Here is a 15,372-nt window from a genome sequence, read left to right as displayed (position 1 = left end):
TTTACTGTTGAATTCATGCAATCACGTGACGGTGTGATCCGACGTTCCAGATCACCACACTGTGGTTTTCTGAATCCATATTACCCCTCTTTGAAACTGATGACGTTGTACACAGATAAATGATGTTGTTATTCTCGCACATCAAAAAACTCCTCGACAAAATGGTATGTTTAATGTATTAAAGGTATGTAATTGATCCAAAAAGCTTCCTTTTATTATTTTTTGCTAGTTGTAAAGGGGTCTATGATAAATTTATCATTACAGCAGTAACTTGACCTGAAGAACCGTATCACGTGTCGTTGACAGGCGCGGATCATCATATCAAACTTGACGCTTTGCGTTCCCCTTTTGATCTGATGATCTGCGCCTGTCAACTTGACGTGATATTGCTCTTCGGATCAAGTTACTGTTATAATATATATATATATATATATATATATATATATATATATATATATATATATATATATATATATATATATATATATATATATATATATATATATGTTTTAGATTGCGATGAACTGTGTTGCCATGGTTACTAAATTGAGAAATTTCTGTGTAATACTTTCAAAACACTACTGCTCCTACAGTTTTGGTTTGATTTCTATTTAACTTGGCTCACACATAGATTACACTGAGATACATAATTCTGTATATTAGTTTTTAGCTCACCTGAGCCGAAGGCTCAAGTGAGCTTTTCTGATCACATTTTGTCTGTAGTCCGTCTGTCCGTCTGTCTGTCTGTCCGTCTGTCCGTCTGTAAACTTTTCACATTTTCGACTTCTTCTCAAGAACCATTGGGCCAATTTCAACCAAACTTGCCACAAAGTATCCTTGGGTAAAGGGGATTCAAGTTTGTTCAAATGAAGGGCCACGCCCTCTTCCAAGGGGAGATAATTAAGAATTCGTGAAAAATTAATGGCATCATTAAAAAATCTTCTTCTCAAGAACCACTGTGCTTGAAATCATGAAACTTATGTGGAAGCATCCTCAGGTAGTGTAGATTCAAGTTTCTTCAAATCATGACCCCCGGGGTTAGGGTGGGGCCGCAATGGGCGATCAAAGTTTTACATAGGAAATATACAGGAAAAATCTTTAAAAATCTTCTTCTCAAGAACAGCAAAGCCATAATTGGTCATATTTATATGGTAGCATCCTCAGATAGTGTACATTCAAGTTTGTTCAAATCATGACCCCCGGGGGTCGGGTGGGGCCACAATGGGCGGTGAAAGTTTTACATAGGAATATATAGGAAAAATCTTCAAAAATCTTCTTCTCAAGAACAGCAAAGCCATGATTGGTCATATTTACTTGGAAGCATCCTCAGGTAGTGTAGATTCAAGTTTGTTCAAATCATGACCCCCGGGGGTAGGGTGGGGCCACAATAGGCGATCAAAGTTTTACATAGGAATATAAAGGAAAAATCTTTAAAAATCTTCTTCTCAAGAACAGCAAAGCCATAATTGGTCATATTTACCTGGAAGTATCCTCAGGTAGTGTAGATTCAAATTTGTTCAAATCATGACCCCCGGGGGTCGGGTGGGGCCACAATGGGCGATCAAAGTTTTGCATAGGAATATATAGGAAAAATCTTTAAAAATCTTCTTCTCAAGAACAACAAAGCCATCACTGGTCATATTTATATTGTAGCATCCTCAGGTAGTGTAGATTCAAGTTTGTTCAACTCATGACCCCCGGGGGTCGGGTGGGACCGCAATGGGCGATCAAAGTTTTACATAGGAATATATAGGAAAAATCCTTAAAAATCTTCTTCTCAAGAACAGCAAAGCCATAATTGGTCATATTTATATGGTAGCATCCTCAGATAGTGTACATTCAAGTTTGTTCAAATCATGACCCCCAGGGGTCGGGTGGGGCCACAATGGGCGATCAAAGTTTTACATAGGAATATATAGGAAAAATCTTCAAAAATCTTCTTCTCAAGAACAGCAAAGCCATGATTGGTCATATTTTCTTGGAAGCATCCTCAGGTAGTGTAGATTCAAGTTTGTTCAAATCATGACCCCCGGGGGTAGGGTGGGGCCACAATGGGCGATCAAAGTTTTGCATAGGAATATATAGGAAAAATCTTCAAAAATCTTCTTCTCAAGAACAGCAAAGCCATAATTGGTCATATTTATATGGTAGCATCCTCAGGTAGTGTAGATTCAAATTTGTTCAAATCATGACCCCCGGGGGTCGGGTGGGGCCACAATGGGCGGTCAAAGTTTTACATAGGAATATATAGGAAAAATCTTTAAAAATCTTCTCAAGAACAACAAAGCCATCATTGGTCATATTTATATGGTAGCATCCTTAGGTAGTGTAGATTCAAGTTTGTTCAACTCATGACCCCCGGGGGTCGGGTGGGACCACAATGGGCGTTCAAAGTTTTACATAGGAATATATAGGAAAAATCTTTAAAAATCTTCTTCTCAAGAACAGCAAAGCCATGATTGGTCATATTTACATGGAAGCATCCTCAGATAGTGTACATTCAAATTTGTTCAAATCATGACCCCCGGGGGTCGGGTGGGGCCACAATGGGCGATCAAAGATTTACATAGGAACACATAGTAAAAATCTTCTTCTCAAGAACAGCAAAGCCATGATTGGTCATATTTATATGGTAGCATCCTCAGATAGTGTACATTCAAATTTATTCAAATCATGACCCCCGGGGGTCGGGTGGGGCCACATTGGGCGATCAAAGTTTTACATAGGAACACATAGTAAATATTCTTAAAAAAAAACAATTTGTTAAGAATAGCAAAGCCATGATTGGTCATATTTATATGGTAGCATCCTCAGGAAGTGTACATACACATTTGTTCGAATCATGACCCCTGGGGGTCGGGTGGGGCCACAATGGGCGATCAAAGTTTTACATTGGAACACATAGTAAAAATCTTTTAAAGAAACTATTTGTTAAGAATAGCAAAGCCATGATTGGTCATATTTATATGGAAGCATTCTTCGATAGTGTACATTCAAGTCTGTTCAAACATGACCTCTGGGGGTCGGGTGGGGCCACAATGGGCGATCAAAGTTTTACATAGGAATACATAGGTTAAATCTTTTAAATCTTCTACTCAAGAACAGCAAAGCCATGATTGGTCATATTTAAATGGAAGCATCCTCAGATAATGTAGATTGAAATTTGTTCAATTCCTGACCCCCCCCCCCCCCCAACCACTTTTATATTTAAACTTTTCAACCTTTCAAGATTGAAGTGATTTCTGCTTTTTCCTAGCCATAGTGCTCAGGTGAGCGTTGTGGCCCCTGGGCCTCTTGTTTTATTTCCATGAATGGTGTTGCCATGGTATTTCACCAAATTACCATGGTTTCCATGGTATTTCTGTGAAATACTTTCAAAACACTACTTCTACAGCTTTGATCCGATTTCAATATAACTTGGCACGCAAGTAGATTACACTAGGTTACATTATTCTTTTTATCGGTTTTTGATTTTGGTGAAGTGTTGCCATGGTTACTAAAAATAGAAATTTCTGTGAAATACTTTCAAAACACTACTCCTCCCACAGTTTGGTCTGATTTTAATATAATGTGGCACACAAGTAGACTAAACTGAGATACTTAATTGTCTTTATTGTTTTTTGAATTTGATGAATGATGTTGCCATGGTTATAAGAACAAAATTTCTATAAAATTCTTTGAAAAGGCTACTCCTCCTACAGTTTTAGTCTGTTTGCAGTAAATCTGGCCACAAAAAGAGACTTAACCAAAGATTATTTTTCTATTTATTGCTGTTGCAAAGTTTCAAGTCCAAGTGCGACATTTCTCTTCCTTTTTAGCTCACCTCAACGAAGTTGGGGGAGCTTATGTAATACCCTCGGCGTCGGTGTCCCAGGTTAAGGTTTTTGGAGCAGTTTTCTTTTCAAGTACTTCTATGGCCTGTATTAGTCAGAGATGCATGGAGGATGCTTCTAGTGTGTTTCATTGTACCAGTCAAGGTTTCAGATGCTGCAATTTCAGCTAAAGAATGACCAGGTTAATGTTTTTGGAGCAGGTTCAAGTTTTTGGAGTAGGTTAAAGTTTTTGTAGCAGGTCTCATTTCCAAGTAACTATAAGCCCTATATTGACCAAACTTGCATGGATGATACATTTAAGGATGCACACTACTGGACTTGCTTCGGATGCTGAATCTGACCTTTATTTTCCGGATGAGTAACCAGGTTAAAGTTTTTGGAGCAGATCTCATTTCCAAGTAACTATAAACCCTATATTGACCAAACTTGCATGGATGATACATCTAAGGATGTACACTACTGGACTTGCTTACGCAAGGAAATAGCCAATCAAAATGAACTTAGTCAATTGTAGTTCTATATATACAGAGACAATTTCTTTTTCTTTTTGCATTTTCGGCTACTTTTTTTTTTAGGTCTACAGTTTTAATTTTGGACTCATGTACTAGGAATATCATATCTTTAGCAGAATTGTGCCACTGAATTAAAGGGAACTCTTTTTTTAGATGCGCATGATGCAACTTCCTGGATGGTGTGTAGGCTGTTTGTCAACATGTGAAACCCACGTGTATTTCAGGGTAGGTATGTTTACACTCAATTTCCTTTCTTAAAAGCCGCATAAGGCGTATTTTTTCTGATCTCAAATTTTTGTCTCAGCATTAATCTTTATTTTCTCTTTCATGAATTATCTGCTGAGAGTCTAATTAATTAATTAATTTAATTAAAGCTACATAGTAACATATAGTGAAATCATTTCCTTGTGTGAGACCTTCAGATGCTGGATCTGACCTATATTTTCCGGATGAGTAACCAGGTTAAAGTTTTTGGAGCAGATCTCATTTCCAAGTAACTAAAAGCCCTATATTGACCAAACTTGCATGGATGATACATATAAGGATGCACACTACTGGACTTGCTTCGGATGCTGAATCTGACCTATATTTTCCGGATGAGTAACGAGGTTAAAGTTTTTGGAGCAGATCTCATTTCCAAGTAACTATAAGCCCTATATTGACCGAACTTGCATGGATGATACATCTAAGGATGCACACTACTGGACTTGCTTCGGATGCTAGATCTGACCTATATTTTCCGGATGAGTGATCAGGTTAAAGTTTTTGGAGCAGATGTCATTTTCAAGTAACTATAAACCCTATATTGACCAAACTTGCATGGATGATACATCTAAAGATTCACACTACTGGACTTGCTTCGGATGCTGGATCTGACCTACATTTTCCGGATGAGTAACCAGATTAAAGTTTTTGGAGCAGATCTCACTTCCAAGTAACTATAAGGCCCATCTGAACCAAACTTGCATGGATGATGCATCAAGGGACGAATAATCTCAAGACTTGCTTCGGATGCTGGATTTGACTTACATTTTCTGGATGAGTGACTAGTTTTAAGTTTTCAGGTAAGTCTATTCCCAAGTAACTGCAAGCCCTATCAGACCAAAATTGCATAAATGTTGCATCTAGGTATGCACACTCCTAGATTATTAGTTTAGTGTGGGACTTTGCCTTACTTAAAGACAACATTCGTTGAGGTGTGCTCTGTAATCTCTGATTACCTATGTTTTAAGTACTAACCAGTAGAGCTACAATCTCGACAGAGACTTCTGGTTGATTACGTGTTTCGATTGGTCCATCTCTGCCTCTATAGATTTTAATTGAAAGAGGATATTCAATGTTTAGTTACATGTAGTTATAGGATTTATTTTAATGCACAGGTGAGAATATATATTTAATACATTTTCATCAGTAAAATACTGTAATTTATTTATTGAATAAAAGTGATATTCTGTCACAGTGTGAAAGAATATCAAAATGTCATTCTGTCAGTGTGAAAGGATATCAGAAGTTTTCAAGCTCACAATGGCTAAGCTATAATGTCTCAACTGCTCAACTATAACGTCATAGCATATGACACTGTGCTACGAAAAGAGGGCAAAGGGAAATTCAAGAAAATATAATAAGCAGAAAAAACTTGGATATGGAATTTATTTCACTTGTGAGACAGGATTTTTTTTTATTTTCAGGAGTGTGAAGCCTGTCCCACTGGTGAAATAAATTCCATATCCAACTACAAAACATTGAATATCATCCACACACACCCTCACACACACACACACACACACACCCTCACAAACACACACACACACACACACACACACACACACATATATATATATATATATATATATATATATATATATATATATATATATATATATATATATATATATATATATATATATATATATATAACCATTTCATAAAGATTCTACTAAACATTGAAATATCTGTTTCTTAAAACAACAATAAATAAGGTACTATTAAGTTGAGGAAGATCATTTTCCAAATAAAAATAAGTTTGACGAATATGATGCATCAGCAACATTCTGAAATTCATCAGAGATCAACTTAATTTTCTGGTGGAATTTTCTAATAAATTATCAACATCTGTGAAATATCAAACACTCTAGCCTGGTTTTTGGGTAGAGTTAAAAAAAAAAATGAAATTCACAATTTAATACAAGATGGTTAAGGGGCCACAATATTCACCCGATTCACATTACTAGTATCCTTTCTTAGAAGTCAATGGCTTCAGCAATCTGAATTTAAAACGGCAAAAGGATGCTTATGGAAAATATTAAATTCGTACCCAGATTTTTCAGAGCAAAATCTGTGTACAATATTAACCCAAGAGATGCCATGATTTGATCAAAATTGACACTACACGGAGATATATGTTTGCACATCAATCAGATATATTGTGGATGGTTGAACTGAATATAGGATATTAACGGATATCTTCCATAAGTATTCCCGTGGAAACTTTACTCTCTCTTTTGGCTCCAACTAAGCTCCATGGGGTGATTTAAACAAATCTTAATCTGAATTTCTCAAATATAATCAATCCATTAATTTATGTATCAATTGCCATTGAAGAGAAAATTTTCAAAGAATTTTCTTATACATCAACGTGTTAACTTTGATCCCCTATTGTGGTTCCATGGGGGGGGGGGGGGGGGGGTCCATGATAAATATTAGAGTAAGCTTGAATCTACTATTTTTCCATGGGGATATGACACAAGCTTATATATTAATTTGACTAAATATAAGTTTTTGTGCTTGAAAAGAAAGCACCCTCCCATTTTACATGAAACTACCCTCTCCTGTCGACGTCGCCACATCGCTGCCGGGCGGGGACCAAGGTATAACAAATACGAATTTATAAGAATGTTTTCACTAAAGTTTTCTTGTTTGGTACAGCATTTCTTGAATATTTTTAAATGCCATAATCTTTTTTATATACTACACATAAGTTATCTCTCACTTGAAGGAGTATATCTCTGTTGTGAAAAAAATGAATTCATTCAAAAATGTCCTGTGGCAGTGTTTTTAAATTTGTCCAGAGTGACACTTGAAAAGAAAATGAACAGCTAAAACACGACCAACATACGCTAAACAAAACTTACAGAAACTTAACTTGTAGTTCAGGTAGGTTAACAAAAATAGCAATCATTGTCATTTCTTATACTAGAAGCAAAATCAGATTTATCTATGAGACAAATGTTCATTTTATCAAGTCGCAGAAACTAGTGCTAAGAAAAAAAAATTAGAACAATGTTTTGGAACTGGAAAAGGAACATATCCACTGCCTGAGGTTTCGACCCTATATCTGGGAGGCGTCATTCCGTGTATAATCCCAACCTGTAGGAAGAAGTATCTAGCAGTTGGCGTACACCATGTCAGTCTGTAGATAATCAGCAACAGTGTTGTAACATAACTGGTACTCTTCCTGAATTTCAAAAATCATTAACTTCATGTGATGAATAAAAATTATGAAAAGAATGATTATATATAAACTGTAAACGTACATATATTGAACATCATAATTAGCGCAATTGTCCTCATATACTGATTAATGTAATCATAAATTAGAGCATTTGGAACAAGAACAAAGCTTCTATATTTATTTGTACAATATTAGCGTAAACATAAATTACCGATACCATGCAGCGCGAAAAACAATAAATTATTAATACCGCTAAAATAAGTTATGAAATTATCACAATGCAAACTTGAACCGACATCTTATTACCAAACTTGATATGAACTCTGGTCGTGTAATTTGGAGTTGTCTTGTGATGGTAAATATGTCCACTTCATTGTCCAATGTCATTTGTTCTACAGCGTTCAACACCACACAGAATGACCCACATCGTTTGGCTCCGTCACTGTATAATAAGGAAAAAAATGGAACATGTTGGATTGTGCAATCCTGACAAAAAGAAACCGAAATAAAAAAAAAAACAAAAAAAAAAAAAAAAAAAACAAAACAGCGAGGTATAAAAACCTTGACAAAATGAGGATCCTTCCATCCGGGTGAGTTTTTTCTTCTATTTTTGCCTCTGTAATTAGGTCAATTAGAGCTCTACGATTTATTTTGTCATTCTCTCCTTTCCTTCGTTTACATTCCAATACAGACACTCTCATGCCGCTTAAACCCTACAATTAGATAGAAAATTAAAGGTATCTATTGTGATCGAGTGATATAAAGATGGAAATGATGATGGTTTCTATATTTATTCACTTATCAACAAGGTGATTCTACAAAAAAAATATTTAAGTAAATATATACAATTTATACATAGTAATGCATTACATATGACAAGTAAATACATATTAAACTTTATTGCTCATAATCTTAGTCGTTTATTTACTAAGAAAATTGTAAACCAAAGTTATTGACAATTAAGTAAAGGAGAAAGGCCGAAAGCTGTCCATTCTGTGAGAGAAAGAACTAATCGAGGGCCGTAGGCCCGAGATTAGTTCTTTCTCTCACAGAATGGACAGTTTGAGGCCTTTCTCCTACTTAAAACATGATTTCCTTTGTTCTGAAAATTAAATAAAAAATGTACAAAATGACAGGTAGCACACATACAAGGACAAGTTCATTGTTTACGGAATGGACAGTCACAGGTAAGCTAGGGATGCAGAGCAATTTGTTGAATAGCTATTGTGTTTCCAGATGCAAATAACAAAAGGTCTTTGTCTTAAGAATGGACAGTTACAGGTGGATTTTGTGGGATACTAGTGTTTATACAAGTATGTGACGCTCCAGAATCAGTTTACAGTTTGCGTTGTAAAGGCATACATGTTTTTCTGTGATTGAGAGGGTTTATGACAGAATCAAAATCTTATAAACCAAAATATGCACAAAATTAGTGATATTTGGATCTGGAAACAGAAAAGTAAAAGAAATATTAGCCAAATTTTGACCCAAAAATGAACTTCGACGACATATACAGAAAATCAAATTCAAATCAAACCTGGAAATGTTTTAATTGAATTCTATTTTTGAGGATATATTAACTGCAGCAGTGTATTGGTGAGATGCAAATTATGTTCTGTGTGTTGGATTAGCCACGAGCTAATCTTCTACCTGAAATGTTTTTCAAATGAAATCTGGAAATGTTTCATTTTTATTTATTTTCTACCGAAATATTAACAGCGGCAGTGTAGTGTTCATGTTGCAAACTGTTTTCTGGGTGGAGGATTTAATATTAGACGTATTTCTATCTGAAAATGAATTCTCCTCGAGGGAATGATTTTTCCGAAATTTAAATCAAATGTGAATTTGTGTCATTTGAATTCAAGTTTTGTGAAAATCAAGTTTTGGGTATTGAAATAATGTGCATCATTCACAGATTTAAAAGAGTAAAATTGAGTGGATGCTGTGCAGACATTGTGTTCTGGATTAACTTTAATCTCCGCGTTCTTTTTGTTATGTAAATTAAAAAGTATTTAATGTATTTGTTTTTGTTTTCCTCTGAACACATTCCAAAGTTTACCTGTAACTCTCCATTCTGTTTGTTTTAACTGTCCATTCTTTTTGAAAAAACTGTCCATTCTTAAAAGAATGGACAATTTTTCAAAAAGAATGGACACTTACAGGTGACTTAATGGATTGTTTGAGGAGTTAGCTCAACATTAAGCTATAGAATGGACAACACAAACAAAAGGTTTACGTCACAATCATGTTTTAACATTGAATAAAATACCTTGTGCGAGGTGGTAAAGTCTACAGTCAGGAATCGCCGGATCTGCAGTAATTTGAATTTTAGATTTGACTCGCTTTTATCACAAAAGAAACAATCTGATTTGATATTTCATTATGACAATAGCCAATGAGAAGTCATAGCCAATAGTAAAGCAAAGAAAGTGTTCACCAACTCAATCCACCTGCGCACACAAACTAGCTTAACTTTTATTCTCAATGACATAGTTAATTTATTTGGAATAGAAACATTTATTCAAAATGAGAAATTGTAATAAATATATTTCATATATATAAATCTGCCCACATACTATGTATAAATTGTATATATTTACTTAAATATTTGTTTGTAGAATCACCTTGTTGATATGTGAATAAACATAGAAACCATCATCATTTCCATCTTTATATCACTCGGTCACACTATAATTTATTTTTTTCCCTAAAACAGTTTTATAGTACTATGTGCAGATAATAAATAACCTTTTGTTGCAATACAATGTTTGTCCTGTTGACTGTTTCTGACTGTGTATAATCTGTCATTTTTACAGTGAATGTTCCAACTTGTTTCTTTTCATTTTCAGCTGAAAACCAAAGGGAAGACTGCAAAAAACATTAAAACAGAAATGCAAGATATACATTTCATTTAATTTTAATCCACATTCGTACGTCCAAGCAGTGTTTACCTCTACAAATTTCTGCCACATTGCATGAAAAATTATAACGAGATACTTTATTATAATTTTTCTAATCAATTTTTTATGCCCCCGTATCAAAGATTCGGGGGTATATAGTTTTCGCCCTGTACGTCCATCTGTCTGTCTGTTTGTCCGTTTGTCCACAAAAACTTTAACATTGCCCATAACTTTTGATTGGTTGGAGCTATGGCTTTCATATTTCACATGTGTATTCCTTGTGACAAGACCTTTCTTTGGGTAATACCATATTTGACCTTTTGACCTTGACCTTGGAGTTTGACCCAGTTTTGCAAAATTTTTCCCAACTTTAACCTTGGCCATAACTTTTCAACGATTGGCACTAGGGCTTTCATACTTCACATGTGTATTTTCTGTGACAAGATCTTTCTTTGGGTACCACCACATTTGACCTTTTGACCTTGACTTTGGAGTTTGACCTACTTTTGTAATACTTTAACATTGGCCATAACTTTTGAACGGCTGGTGCTAGGGCTTTCATACTTCACATATGTAATTCATGTGACAAGACCATCCTTTGGATTCCAACAACTTGGACCCTTTGACCTTGGAGTTTGACCTACTTTTGAAAAACTTTAACTTTGGCCATAACTTTTAAAATGACTGATGCTAGGGCTTTCATACTTCACATATGTAATCCTTGTGACAAGACCTTTCTTTGGATACTAACAACTTTGACCCTTTGACCTTGACCTTGGAGTTTGACTTACTTTTGGAAAACTTTAACCTTGGCCATAACCTTTGAACCGTTGGTGCTAAGGCTTTCATACTTCGCATATGATCCTTGTGACAAGACCTTCCTTTGGATACCAACAACTTTGACCCTTTGCCCTTGACCTTGGACTTTGACTTACTTTTCGAAAACTTTAACCTTGGATACAACTTTTGAAAAGTTGTTGCTAGGGCTTTGATATTTAATATATTTTTTTCCTTGTGACAAGACCTTCCTTTGGATACCAACAATTGAAATCCATTGACCTTGACCTTCGAGTTTGTCCTACTTTTGAAACACTTTAACCTTGGTCATAACTATTGAACAATTGGTGCTTCAGCTTTCATATTTTACCTGTATATTTCTTGTGAGAAGGCCTTTCTTTAGGCACCATTAATTTTGACCATTTGACCTTGATGTGTTAATTACTTTAACCTTTTCCATATCTATTCAATGGTTACTGCTAGGGCTTTCATATTTCACAGGTATATTCCTCGAGACAAAACCTTACTTTGGGTACCGACATATTTGATTTACATTTAAGAAATTTTAACCTTTGCTATACGTAAGTTGCCATACGGGGGCATCAGTGTTTCACAAACACATCTTGTTTTTATATAGAATTTTATCAAAACATACACATAATAATTATAAGTATTTTTTGAGATACAAATTTAGTTTTTGATAAGGGGCAACGATTGCACTTTATATATATATATATATATATATATATATATATATATATATATATATATATATATATATATATATATATATATATATATATATATATATATATATATATATATATATATGTAAAGCACTAAAAACCAACAACACTGCATATCCTAAGTGTCGGATCTACTAAGTAGATACAAGGTCACGGATGGAAATTTATATAAAGCACTAAAAATGACCAACGACACGAACAATAATTATTGTTCGTGTCGTTGGTCATTTTTAGTGCTTTATATATATATATATATATATATATATACATATACATATACATATATATATTTATGACAAGTGAACTACAAATAAGTAGTCAAATGTGACCAATTTAATATACAGTACTATAATTTATTTTTGTGAGATCAAATTTTCTTTGTTGAGGAAAATTATTGGTTTAGGAGAATATTTTTTCAGGGTTATAAAGAAATGAAGAGTTGTCCTGGATTGAAATTTTTGTGGTGGACATGAATTCCGATGATCTCTTAATACCATATATTTTTGTTTGATTTCAAAAAGAATTTGGAGAACTATACATTAGAATCCAAAACTAGAAAAAAGGAAGAAACAACTACACCCCCCTCCCCCCCCCCCCAAAAAAAAAAAAAAAAAACTCCCATAAAACTGATCTGCAAGGCACATGTATATCAGATTATATTTTGCAATTGTATTCCTATTATTTGTTGAGAATTATGAACATATGTGTTTGTATCAATTCTAACCAAAATCACCCATCTACTTGATACTGATGCCTTAATTTTTTGTTTTGAAATAATGTCTTGTTTATTATTTTGTTAAGTATGGATTTAGTATGAGTTTTAATACGTAATTTAACATGTCCTCTATTGTACCGATTCAATTTCCATCAATGGAGAGAGTGATACAATGGTTGGTGTATAATATCCCTTTACAAGTCTCAGGAAATTTTCCGTGTAATCTGGGAGAGGGTACTGGGCACTGATGAAATGGTCACTCTTTGTAAAAGACTAAAATACAATGTATAAAGAAAATTAACTATTTGTAAAATTTGAACATTGAATCACGTCAAGCCCAGGTACTAAAAAATATGACAGCATAAAACTAGCACATGAGATCGAATTATGCCTCAAGTATAAACTTTTTTTTTCATTTATGTTTTAGGAAATAATAATTCTTACTTCATAAAAAAAACACCAAAATCCTTCCCGTAGCTCCAGTTTCTGCACCCCCCCCCCACTTTACACATACATTATTATTATTATATACCTTTTAAAACGTTTTTCCATAAGAGATTTTCTTATTTTCTCACTGAAATGCCAATGCTTGGTCGATTACATATACAGACCTGTACAGAAACTGCGTTGTAATAGACGTTCTGTCCTTTCGTATTGGACAGCATACACATATATCTTTCAACTGAAAAATAAATTACAAGTTTGAAGAACTATTATGTTTCGTGCTTGTAGAATAAATGATGTATTAATTAAACTCTGATGCAAATTCCTCTAAGGGGGTTAATACACTAAATTAAACACTTCTCCAAATGTTCTCCAACGTAGCACTTAGACGAAATTACATTTTTTGGTCCAAGTAATGACAGTTCCTTTGCTTTCGATTTTGTCTGTGAACTTGAAGGATAATGAATTTCCTTTTTTTATGTAATGAAAGATACATGTATGTCTTTTTATATCAATGGATTTACAATAATATAATAATTAAGGTTTAAGGCGTTATCACTATATCATATTCTTTTTTTAGTTGTTTACAACTCAAGTACACATGGTATCAAACTTCACACTTATTAGGCAATTTCTCTTTGTCTATATATTCTAGTCTTACTCACAGTCAATGAAAGGAATGTTCATTATATAGGAAAAAAATCGTGGTTTTGTAGCTTGCCGAGGCAAAAACATTATTTTAATTTTTTTATATATGTAAAGTGACTTCTGTGGGTTTTATGGAGACATGAGTTCTAAATAAATTGTGTACACGTTTAAAGTTAATTTACCAGACAAAACAGTAGGAGAATAATTGGCTGATAAAAATGCTCTCCCTGATTTGTAATCTTCGGGTGTGTATTTTTTCCTTACGGACACCAATTCCTGTAAAATAACAAAAAGAGTACTCTTACTATAAAAAAAAAATGTTGAAATAGATATCGTTCTTAAATATCATACGAATAGCACAAGGAATTTTTTTTTATACATATATACTGTTAAAATAATGATGTATGAAATAAATGGAGAAGGAAAGAGACATTATCTAATCATTGCGTTTTATGTTTAATTTATCACCTCATATTCTGCAGACATTGGGGATTTATTGGCCACCTCTCCGAGGTTGATATAACATGAGTGTTCCTGGAACTCCTGTAGAAATGTTTCTGTTGAGATGGGCCTCGATTTTCCTCTGAATGATTCAAGTAATGCCATATAGACAACTTTGTATTGATCCTAAAACATGAATAATAAATATGATTTAAAAATCGTGTAACGTGTTCCTCTTTTCTCTTTTTACAGGGATTTTTATGCATTACATTTCCTTAAAACTACCTGCATTATTACAGAATGATATAGATTCAATAAATTAAAAGGCTCTAGATTTTTGTTTTTGTTTGTTTTTTGCATTTCATATATCTAACATTATTTTAATATTTTTTTTTATGAAAAAGTATACGTTACCCTGTTTTCTTCTTTGAGCCTGGCGTTCTCATTTTCAGACAAATCGAGAACTATTCTGTAAAACTCTGTCACAGCTACAGACTTTTCTAATTTTGTTTTTCTTGTTTGTTCATTTGATTTTGAATTCATTATTGGATCTTCAACTACATTCATTTCCATCTCCTGAATGTTTTCATCTGTTAGTTAAATAAAATATTTATTACAATAGTATTCATGAATTCAAGTGTCAAGATACATGTATAATGTCACAAGAAAAGGTTTATTAATTGTATTGTATTTATATCCCCTATGCTAAATAGCTATTCACAGTTATTGCATTTTCATTAAGAATTGAAATATTGGATGCAGGGGATTGATTTATTATCTAAACATTGTTTGATGGGAAATATTTTACGAGGATTTATATTAGTAAAAGTATTTGATGCCAAATGAAAAAAGAAATGTTTTAAAATACTTTTTGTTAAAAGCTCATCAACAGAAGAAAATTCAAT

General features: G+C 33.8%; 1 protein-coding gene across 1 annotated transcript in view; it reads right to left on the bottom strand.

The window, feature by feature from the left end:
* Nucleotides 1-6,277: 6,277 nt before the first annotated feature.
* LOC133200186 (receptor-type tyrosine-protein phosphatase kappa-like) overlaps nucleotides 6,278-15,372 on the bottom strand; it is an 86,398-nt gene continuing 77,303 nt past the window's right edge. The window contains exons 11-18 of the mRNA XM_061335985.1: nucleotides 14,495-14,653; nucleotides 14,209-14,302; nucleotides 13,546-13,616; nucleotides 13,073-13,207; nucleotides 10,545-10,664; nucleotides 8,358-8,509; nucleotides 8,103-8,238; nucleotides 6,278-7,799 (exon numbers count right to left, since the gene is read on the bottom strand). Coding sequence (XP_061191969.1) covers nucleotides 7,728-7,799; nucleotides 8,103-8,238; nucleotides 8,358-8,509; nucleotides 10,545-10,664; nucleotides 13,073-13,207; nucleotides 13,546-13,616; nucleotides 14,209-14,302; nucleotides 14,495-14,653 — 939 coding nt within the window. The 3' untranslated portion in view covers nucleotides 6,278-7,727. The remainder of the gene's footprint in view (nucleotides 7,800-8,102; nucleotides 8,239-8,357; nucleotides 8,510-10,544; nucleotides 10,665-13,072; nucleotides 13,208-13,545; nucleotides 13,617-14,208; nucleotides 14,303-14,494; nucleotides 14,654-15,372) is intronic.

The sequence above is a fragment of the Saccostrea echinata genome, unplaced genomic scaffold (genome assembly GCF_033153115.1).
Source record: "Saccostrea echinata isolate AGI-Se365-2 ecotype Australia unplaced genomic scaffold, CSIRO_AGI_Sech_v1 ptg000037l, whole genome shotgun sequence".
In the NCBI taxonomy this organism is placed as follows: Eukaryota; Metazoa; Mollusca; class Bivalvia; order Ostreida; family Ostreidae; genus Saccostrea; species Saccostrea echinata.
This window is presented reverse-complemented; position numbering and strand designations above follow the sequence as displayed.